Below are 9,371 nucleotides of genomic sequence, written 5' to 3' on the forward strand. Positions count from 1 at the left end.
GGCAACATGCTGCTGCGACATGGCAACATGCTGCTGCGACATGGCAACATGCGGCGACATGGCAACACGCTGCTGCCACATGACAACACGCTGCTGCCACATGGCAACATGCTGCGACATGGCAACACACTGCTGCAACATAGCAACACGCTGCAACATGTATATTGCTATGCTGCCACATAGCAATACACTGCAACATGGCAACATGCTGCGACATGGCAACACACTGCTGCCACATGATAACATGCTGCTGCCACAAGACAACATGCTGCTGCCACATGGCAACATGCTGCGACATGGCAATATGCTACTAACACATAGCAACACGCTGCCTCATGGCAACATCCTGCTGCCACATGGCAACACGTTGCGACATGGCAACATGCTCCCAGATAGCAACATGCTGCCACATGGCAACACGCTGCCACATAGCAACACACTGCTGCAACATCGCATGATGACACTTTCCTCAGCTGGACTGGTCCCTCCAGACGGGTCGGTAGTGGCAGCAACAGCCTGAGGTCAGACACGATGTCCTGCCCTTTTCGTTTCTGTGGCAACAGTGTCTGTTCGATCAGCTTTGGTCTCTGAGGCGACGGCTAGGCCCGAATCATTGCTTTCTGACCTGTGGGTCTCACCTGCACAGGTAGCGGGCAGGAAGGGCTTCCCCCATGTGATTTACGCCCGACTATGGCGCTGGCCTGACCTGCACAAGAACGAGCTGAAGCACGCCAAGTTCTGCCGCTTCGCCTTTGACCTCAAGTATGACAGCGTGTGTGTGAACCCATACCACTACGAGAGGGTGGCAGCGCCCGCCTGCACAGGTAACGCACACCTGAATCAGAAGCAGAACTGGTTCTGGTCCAGAACGGAGCTGAGCCTGAGCAGCAGCCCCTGCAGCTGTCTGGATCAGAACCGGTTCTGACAGCCGTCGTCCTGCAGGTCCTCAGGCGGTGATCAAGGAGGAGTTCCTGCAGGACTGCCTGCAGCTGGACCTGCCCGCCTCCTCTGACCCGTATGCCCAGCCCCGCCCCCTCACCATGTATCCCAGCATGCCTCTTTCTCCGCCAGGTGAGCACCCCCCACCAACCTCCCGAGATGTCCACCCTCTGCTACCTGGCATCTCACTCTGCTACGTCTCCTGCAGGACGGACGTCCATGATACCCGCTGCCCTGGGCGCCGCCGAGGCTGCAGAAGACACCGCCCTCCTGCAGGTGGCCCCGCCCCCTCAGCCAGAGGGCCGCACCTCACCCCCCCTGACCCCACAGGCCGCCACGCCGGCTTCCGCCCAGCAGAGCCCCGAGTACAGTGGGACGCCCACACCTGGTACACCTGCTCACCTGTGCTGCTGCTCACCTATCCTGCTGGATGGGTCTCTCACTCTGATTTGTCTCTGCAGTCAGCTGGTCAGGTAACAGCCCTGCCCCCTACACACCTGCAGGACATCAGCACAGTGGGCGGAGCCACACTCAGCAGACGCCGCTACATCATCAGCATCAACACACACCCAACACTCACTTCTGTAAGACACCATGTGGACGAGGAAACTTTGAGGTAGTGGGTTGCAGTGGGGGACAGTGGAAGCTACTGAGAGGTAGTGGAGGGTACTGGGTAGAGCCGGGAGGCCTTGGGGGTTTTAGGTGGTACTGCGGTTGCTGGGTGCGACTGAGTGGTACTGGGTAGGATGATAGTGCTGAGTCAGTGTTTGTACCTCCAGGGTCGCAGCATCACAGCAGTCCTCCGTACCCACAACCGGTCTCCAACCATCCAGGTGAGACACCTAAAGAAAATGTGGCTCTATTCCGAACACCAACATGTCTCTGTGGATGTCCTCCTCTGTCTACCCGTCTCTCTGTGTCCGTTCTGCAGGTCCAGAGTTCTGGTGCTCCATCTCCTACTTCGAGCTGGATGTTCAGGTGGGGGAGATGTTCAAGGTCCAGTCCAGCTGTCCCCTGGTGACGGTGGACGGCTACGTGGATCCTTCAGGCGGGGATCGGTTCTGTCTGGGACAGCTGAGCAATGTCCACCGGACTGCAGCTAGCCACCGCGCCAGGTTAAAGCGCTTCCACCAGGTCCAACCAGTCAGTTCAGCATAGATCAGTTCAGACCAGTTTGGATCAGACTGCTTGATCCAGTAAAAAACATTTCAGACCAGTTTAAGTAGGTAGCTACCAGCAGGGGCGCTGCATGCCAGAACTAACCCGTCTCTTCCTGCAGGCTCCATATTGGGCGGGGCGTCCAGCTCGAATGTCGTGGGGAAGGGGACGTCTGGATGCGTTGCCTTAGCGACCACTCCGTGTTCGTCCAGAGTTACTACCTGGACCGGGAGGCGGGCCGAGCGCCAGGTGACGGAGTTCACAAGATCTACCCTGGAGCTTACATCAAGGTCCATCACCAGTCACTTCCTATTTCACTTTCACCAGCAGTCATGTGTTTCTCCGCCTGCTCCCTGATTGGCTCGCTGTCACTCCATACTAAACAACAACCAACACTTGAACCCAAACTCATCTCACCTGTCTGTCCGTCTCACCTGTGTCCACAGGTGTTTGACCTACGCCAGTGTCACAGGCAGATGCAGCAGCAGGCGGCAGCGGCGCAGGCAGCAGCAGAGACGCAGGCGGCTGCGGTTGTTGGGGTGATGCCAGGACCCCACAGCGTGGGAGGAATCGCACCTGCACTCAGTGAGTGTCACCTGACTGCACCTGAACGCCTCATTAATAATGCGGCTCTAACTGGGCGTTTAGCAGGTTTCTGTGTGTCTGTGTGTAAGGGTGTGTTTGGCTCCGCCCGCAGGTGTGTGCTCTGCAGCAGGTCCAGGTGTAGATGATCTGCGCAGGCTGTGCATCGTGAGGCTGAGCTTCGTCAAAGGCTGGGGGTGCGACTATCCGAGGCAGAGCATCAAGGACACCCCCTGCTGGATGGAGGTGCACCTGCACCGGGCGCTGCAGCTGCTCGACCAGGTGCTGCACACGCTGCCACTTCGAGAGCACGCCCTCTGACCTGAACACACCTGACTACTGTCGTCCCCAACAACCTCCGTTCCTCTGAGAGACGTAGAGCTATGGCTTTGTTTCCATGGTAACAACATCCAAGGGTCAGTCCAGGCAGAGATCTGGGATCAGAATCAGGAAGACTGACTTCAGATCAGCTGAAACCAAAAACCAGAAGTTCATCTATTTATTTCTATTGATTATCTACCAAAGATTTGGTAATTGATCATTTCCTGTTTAGGTTGTTTATTCAACCATGTTTTTTTTTTCTTTTTACAGTTTTTTATCCCATTTTAAAGTGTTTTCTACAGAAAGCTTCTATAACTCTGTAGCTGCTGCTGTCTGTTCTCATTACAATAAACATTCCTGTCTTTCATTCTGCTGTTCTGTCTGAAGGTGGTGCTACAGACTCAAAATATACCTCAACATGCACTAATGTGCACAGTGCATCTTGGCACTACAAGCCAGAAGAAGCAATTATAATGAGCTTTAACACTTGGAATTCTTCAAAATTCAAAATGGCTGTGCATCTTGAGGCTGAGCCTTTAGAGGTCGTCGAACAAACACACCATGCTCATCATGGTGTGTTTGTTTTCCAAACTAATGGGAAAGCTGAAATTCCAACTGGGAAATCGAGAGGCTGCTGTGCAGCCCTGACTTCAGTATCCAACACGTCTGCCACCCAAAGTTAAATAATGAAAGTTGAAAGTCTTAAATATTTATTAGCCATTCTGACACTTTTTGTATTATTTAGCACATAAAATGGAAAAAATACACCATTATGATCTTTAACAATTAGCAAATTGCTGTGGTTTTGAGGCTCAAATCCAAATTTCATTCCCAGATCCAAGACCTGGAATCCCAGATTGAAGAGAAATACAATGCTGGGTAGTATTTTAGCATCAGTAGCTATCCCATTAACACAATTTTGAAAGTACTGGATTGAATTCCCATTTTCTTCAGCTGGTTTCTGTCTTTTTGCTGCTCATTTTATTTCTTCTTTTGCCCATGTTTTGAAGCATGCTACTCTCAGTTTTAATTTGATCTTTGTATGTTTTACGTTTTTGATGGTGTAAATATTGTAACACTAAGTAGTGATCTAAATCGGTGTCACCATAAAATAGGAGGTCGTGGGTAGAGAAAGAGCAGACACTGAGAGGGAATAGCGTAGCTGTACAGACTTTTATTCAACCGTGTAACCGAACAGCCAAACTTCTCAGCCCCTCATAAGAAGACGAAAAAAACCCCGAAGAAGAAAGAAACATCTCCTCCCAAAGGCACAGCGCCACCACTCATCCATGGAGCATCCCCAGCAAATAGCCAATCTCACATGAAACCATATCAATTGAAAAGGAAAAATAAATCATCTTACAATATGAAGAAATGTCCAGATCTGATCTGGTTAAAGGAGCTTAGAGAAGATGATAGACTTTTCAAATTAACTCCTGGGGCTGTAGTCATGGTGTCCAGGGGTTTTATGAATGGAAGTTTGTTGACAGTAAATATGGCGTCTACCGGGACAAAGACTTCGCGCCTACAGAGTTTAAACGTTTCATTCTCGCTTTCTCGTTGGTGGTAGTGAAGTCCCGCCTTCATAGTTTCCACCAGTTATTGATGAAACATCCACACGGTGCCCTACGACGGAGGGGCTCGTGGAACGTCGGGTCTTTGAACCAATGAGAGGATGACTTTATTAAACGTATGAATATTCATGAACTGGTAGGCGTGGTCTGATGGTGGGGGTCGGGCAGCAGCGAACATGGAGGTTTAATCGTCGTCTAATGGCCGCTGAGGAAGGAGAGCTTTACTGAATTGCTTTTAGTTTATCGTTTCTAAGTTAGACCTTTTTATCCACTTTGTTCGGCCTTCATCATGGAGATGAAGAAGAGAATCAGCCTGGAGCTGAGGAACCGGAGTCCCGCAGAGGTTTGTGATAAAAAATACAGGTGAATTACTTCGTAATTCCCAGAACAAGCAGCCAAAGGATGCAATCCGACATGATGGAAAGGTTCCGCGGGAAACATGCGTCGCTTCCTCCGCTGCTAACGCGGATGCAGTGGTTAGAAACCCGGCGCCGCGGCGGACCTGGAGCTCGGAGCTAGGCTCGAGTCTCCGCTGCGGTTCTCGCTCCGGTCTCCGTGGACTTCGTGGACTCCGCCGCGTGCAGATGCTTTCGCTCACTTCTCGTGCGGTGGAGGGGGCGCCTCGCGTGAGCCGAGTACAGCTGCGAGCTAACAGGCAAACCACCGAGATTCTGCTGCGTTTCCGAGCGGCTGAAAGCTCCCCGGGCGGGGTGCTGGCGCCGAGGCTCGGTGGTTCAGAGAAAACCAGCCTGGATGGGGTTAGTCAGTGCCGGTTACATTCGGTTAAAGGCCGCTGCTAGGAGCTCGAATTGAAACAACTCTCATTGTAACCTTCAGAGTTAAATAGTTGGATTTCGTTGACACTAATGGCGCATTAGACCAGACTCCATGTTCAAAACCTTAACTGATATTTTGCTGGATGTAAACCCAGACTTCGTGTTGGATTCGGGTCGAAAAAATGCTGAAACGTGTTTCCAGGTGTTTCGGATCAGTTCGGCCCAGTTTTATTCCACCATCAGCAGTTTGTCTTAGTTTTTGAATCTTTTTAGTCCGCCGTTCGCGCCCACCATGCTGCTGCAGCAGCCCAATCTCCGGAGAACAGTTGGATTGTGGCGGATTTTAACTCAGATAAACCGAGTTCAGGGAAATCTGGGACCGTTAGTTTCCAGACACCCAGATGGTGTTTCCTGGCTGCGGGTTGCTTGTCTCTCCTCTAACCGCCTCAGAGCTGCAGGTGGTCGGTGTCCGAGCGGGAGGGAGCGGCGGTCAGGGCGCTGGATGGATGGAGGAAACAAGGTTCAGTCATTTTACCTACAGAAACATGTTTGGATTTTAAAACGTTGTCTCAGTTTTCAACACATTTAACTAGAAAATAAAACTAAAATGTGATTTCAGAGAGCGAATTCACAGAACAAATAATTTTACCTGTTAATGCCAGATATTTTAAATTATAACCGATTCTGGTATAAACTAATACATTTATTTTAAAAGCTAATGTTAAACTGACGGAAATACCCTCAGTTATGAATGAACAGCTGACAGATCCAGCCTGGTTTCAGGGAAGATTTTACCTCATTTGTCCAGTTTTAGCACATTTTATTCATTCATTGCTAAAAAAAAGAAGAAAAAAAAAAGAAAAGACGAAACTGTCCCACTAGTTTATCAGAACAGTTCATCATCATTTAAATCTCTTTCTGGAGAGTCAAAGCTACAAACCTGGACGGATTCTGCTCTCTGGTCCAGGAACAAAGTGATCACTTCAGGTCAGTCGGCCATTCTTGGCCTTTAACGTTTCCCTTCAGTGTTGAAGCTGGTTGACTTTCAGATAACAGCAACCCGGTTCTCGGGTCTAGTTCACACCTGAGTGATCCGACCAGTTACCTGCTTCAGATCAACATCTCCACATCAGACAGATTGATTTTTTCCCCCCGTTATTGAAGATATGTCTCTAAAAGACTGTCGAGATTTACTGCTGTTTTAACACTATAATCTGAGTTTATGTCCAATTTTACAAAACATAGTTTTTGCTGTCAGATGTTAAATTACTTAATTATGAAGTTGAACATTGCAGCCACCATTAATGCAAATTTAGCTGTGATGCTAATTAGTGACACCAGGCACTGAAAAGCTGCTCAGCCTCAGAATGTGTATTTTATTGATGCTGTTTTTGCTCAAGACTTTAAAAATGAGTCAAAATATGTTTTTGAACAACCATTGCTTTTGCATCATTATGTTTCAGATACAATTAAATACTTCACAATTCCATTGCTGCTCAGTCTCTCGTGGGACTCTTGTCCTCTTTGTAATATAAAAATAACTTAAAATTGAATTTTAACATATATATTTATATATTTCTTGGAATCTAAAGTAATCATTTGATTGTAAGTTGGATACTCAGAATCAATGCACATAAATTACGTTATTTGCAATTATTCCTCAATAATGCCAGTATCACTCTCATGTGTCGCTAAAAATGTTCAAACCAAAATTAGAATTAACTTTCAGAATAATCACAAATAATTTATTTTAATGTATCATATCTAAAAGATATTAGTCAGCATAAATATATATTTTTATTATCAACCCAGCTCAGGATTAACATTATTTATCAGCCACTTTCTGACTTAAGGCTCCATGCAGCAGGTGTTGTTCACACACTGACCTCTAGATGGCACCCAAGCGCTTCTAATAGCCCTCTTAGCATGAGAGGAAGATGAATCAGGTGGAGCTGTAGAAACAAAAAAACTGATCAGCAGGTTTAATTTGCCTCTGGCAGCCATGTTGGATGCTTGTGTTGGGGACTAGTTGATCCTGCTGACTGTTCTGGCCCGGTCCTTGGCTGTGGCCCGGCCAGCGGTTCTGACCCGGTCCACCTGTCCACAGGTGAGGGAGCTGGTGGTGGACAGCTGCCGCTCGGCGGACGGGGAGGTGGAGGGCGTGACAGAGGAGTTCTCGGCGCTGGAGGTCCTCAGCATGGTGAACGTCGGCCTCGGCTCGCTGGCCAAGCTGCCGGCGCTGCCCAAGCTCAGGAAGGTGGGTCCGGTTCTGGAGGGTTCCGGTACCACTCCGATCTGGACTCTGACAGGGACTGTGTGTTTCAGCTGGAGGTGAGCGACAACTCCATCTCTGGAGGTCTGGACACGCTGGCGGAGAAATGCCCCAACCTGAGCTACCTGAACCTGAGCGGCAACCACATCAAGGAGCTGAGCAGCCTGCAGCCGCTGGTAGGTTCTGACCCGGCTGCGACCGGTTCTAAGTGGTTCAGATGTTTGCAGTAAAGTTCTGGCCGGGTTCTGTTTGGGGGTCATGTGTGCTGCTGTGAATGTGTGCGGTTCTGTTGGACCCAGCTGACCCGGCCTGCCTCCCTGCAGCAGAACTTGAAGAACCTGAAAAGTTTGGACCTGTACAGCTGCGGCGTGACGGCGGCCGATGGTTACCGCGACGCCGTGTTCCGCCTGCTGCCGCAGGTTGTCTACCTGGACGGCTTCGACCCGGATGACAACGAGGTGCCCGAGTCCAACGGTGAGTTCTGGTTCCAGTCCGGTCAGCCCGGTGCTTCTGGTTCCGTGTGTGATGCCGCGCTGCTCTGTCCCAGATGAGGATGATGAAGCCGGGCCGCCTGGAGACGAGGACGAGGAGGATGAGGAGGAGGACGAGGAGGAAGGTTCTGAGGTGGGGCTGTCCTACCTGATGAAGGAGGGAATCCAGGTGAGTCTGTGATGTCTCAGTCACCAGCAGGGGGCGCTGCAGCTAACACCAACACTGCTTGTCTTTCAGGACGAGGAAGATGATGGAGACTATGTGGAGGAAGAGGAAGATGATGAGGAGGAGGAAGATGGAGGTGGGTCTGAAGTAAAGATGTCTCGGTTCCGGTTCTGGTTCTGCTCAGCCTCTCCGTCTGAGTGCTGTGGTTTCTTCCTCAGAGGATGATGATGCTCCGGCTCAGGGCGAGAAGAGGAAGAGGGACGCAGACGATGAAGGTGATGATGACGATGACGAGTAGAGGACATACCTGGCCCCGCCCCTTACCCGCTCACCCATCCCCCTGCTGGGCGTGGCCTCAGAGACGTAGATGAGCAGGAAGCCCTGTTACCATGGTAACCAGACGGGAAGCTGTCTGGATGATGATGATGATGAAGATCCTCCAGTTTTAATCATGAACAGAACCAGAACCATCACAAGTTTTGGACCCAGTCCTGGTTCTGATCTGGGTCAGAACCAGGACCGGTTCTGCTCCAGTGGCCCGGTTCTGTCAGCCTGACCTTCCAGTGGGAGACTCCATTACCCATGATGCTCAGCGCCTCCTGCAGCGCTGCGCTCTGATTGGACGCCTCTCTGGGACTCTATTGGACTGTTCCTGTTGGCCCCGCCCTCAGCCCCGCCCCTCCCCGTGTAAATAGACGTGGCGGTCCTGTAGGTTCTGGTGTCGTCTCAACTTCTCTGACCCGATTTTATTTTTTTATTCCTGTCTTGAGCTGATGGTGGCGCTGTAACCGCAGAGAGTTTTGGAATAAAACCACTGAAACCAGACCAGCATGAAGCTTCTCATCCATCAGAACCAGAACCCGGTTCGGACACCTGTTGCCCTGGCGATTAGAGCAGGTACCACTGGTGTCCTTAACCACTGGAGTTTACCTTTTCTCCTTCGACTCAACTTTCCAATAGTGTTGAAGTAAACCTTGAGGACAGCTAGTGCCGTTAGCCGTTCGGTCATTAAAATCCACTTTTATTGGTTCTGACCCAGAAACTGGACCCAGTTTGATGTTGCTGGTCTAAACATTCATAATTTAAAGTTAA

The 9,371-nt window shown here is 50.1% G+C and overlaps 2 protein-coding genes across 6 annotated transcripts in view; both read left to right on the plus strand.

Annotated features, from left to right (window-relative positions):
- The window catches only part of LOC103131176 (mothers against decapentaplegic homolog 4-like), a 9,956-nt gene extending 6,264 nt beyond the window's left edge, over positions 1 to 3,692 (plus strand). Inside the window, exons 3-11 of the mRNA XM_007542758.2 lie at positions 647 to 824; positions 943 to 1,071; positions 1,148 to 1,327; positions 1,401 to 1,523; positions 1,719 to 1,772; positions 1,871 to 2,054; positions 2,219 to 2,387; positions 2,544 to 2,682; positions 2,795 to 3,692. Of these exons, the coding sequence (XP_007542820.1) occupies positions 647 to 824; positions 943 to 1,071; positions 1,148 to 1,327; positions 1,401 to 1,523; positions 1,719 to 1,772; positions 1,871 to 2,054; positions 2,219 to 2,387; positions 2,544 to 2,682; positions 2,795 to 3,000 (1,362 nt within the window). The 3' untranslated portion in view covers positions 3,001 to 3,692. The remainder of the gene's footprint in view (positions 1 to 646; positions 825 to 942; positions 1,072 to 1,147; positions 1,328 to 1,400; positions 1,524 to 1,718; positions 1,773 to 1,870; positions 2,055 to 2,218; positions 2,388 to 2,543; positions 2,683 to 2,794) is intronic.
- A 1,008-nt stretch (positions 3,693 to 4,700) lies between these two features.
- LOC103131177 (acidic leucine-rich nuclear phosphoprotein 32 family member E-like) lies at positions 4,701 to 9,104 on the plus strand. 5 transcript variants are annotated; one of them, XM_007542762.2, is made up of 7 exons: positions 4,701 to 4,917; positions 7,458 to 7,607; positions 7,676 to 7,798; positions 7,946 to 8,096; positions 8,170 to 8,282; positions 8,352 to 8,415; positions 8,498 to 9,104. In XM_007542762.2, exons 1-7 carry the CDS (start codon positions 4,864 to 4,866, stop codon positions 8,575 to 8,577), a joined length of 735 nt encoding a protein of 244 aa, XP_007542824.1. In that variant the 5' UTR covers positions 4,701 to 4,863; the 3' UTR covers positions 8,578 to 9,104. The 5 variants fall into 5 exon arrangements, with proteins under 5 accessions (XP_007542824.1, XP_007542823.1, XP_007542821.1 ...); XM_007542761.2 differs by lacking the exon at positions 4,701 to 4,917 and adding an exon at positions 4,989 to 5,332; XM_007542759.2 differs by lacking the exon at positions 4,701 to 4,917 and adding an exon at positions 5,339 to 5,870.
- Positions 9,105 to 9,371: the final 267 nt, after the last annotated feature.

This window comes from Poecilia formosa, unplaced genomic scaffold (genome assembly GCF_000485575.1).
Source record: "Poecilia formosa unplaced genomic scaffold, Poecilia_formosa-5.1.2 Scaffold726, whole genome shotgun sequence".
Lineage (NCBI taxonomy): Eukaryota > Metazoa > Chordata > Actinopteri > Cyprinodontiformes > Poeciliidae > Poecilia > Poecilia formosa.

Bases quoted from the DNA above. Each gene is read 5' to 3' on its own strand.
- LOC103131177 (XM_007542759.2), top strand. From the start codon at position 5,643: ATGCTGCTGCAGCAGCCCAATCTCCGGAGAACAGTTGGATTGTGGCGG. The intron at 5,871-7,457 runs GTTCAGTCATTT...ACCTGTCCACAG, and splicing joins GGATGGATGGAGGAAACAAG to GTGAGGGAGCTGGTGGTGGA. The intron at 7,799-7,945 runs GTAGGTTCTGAC...GCCTCCCTGCAG, and splicing joins TGAGCAGCCTGCAGCCGCTG to CAGAACTTGAAGAACCTGAA.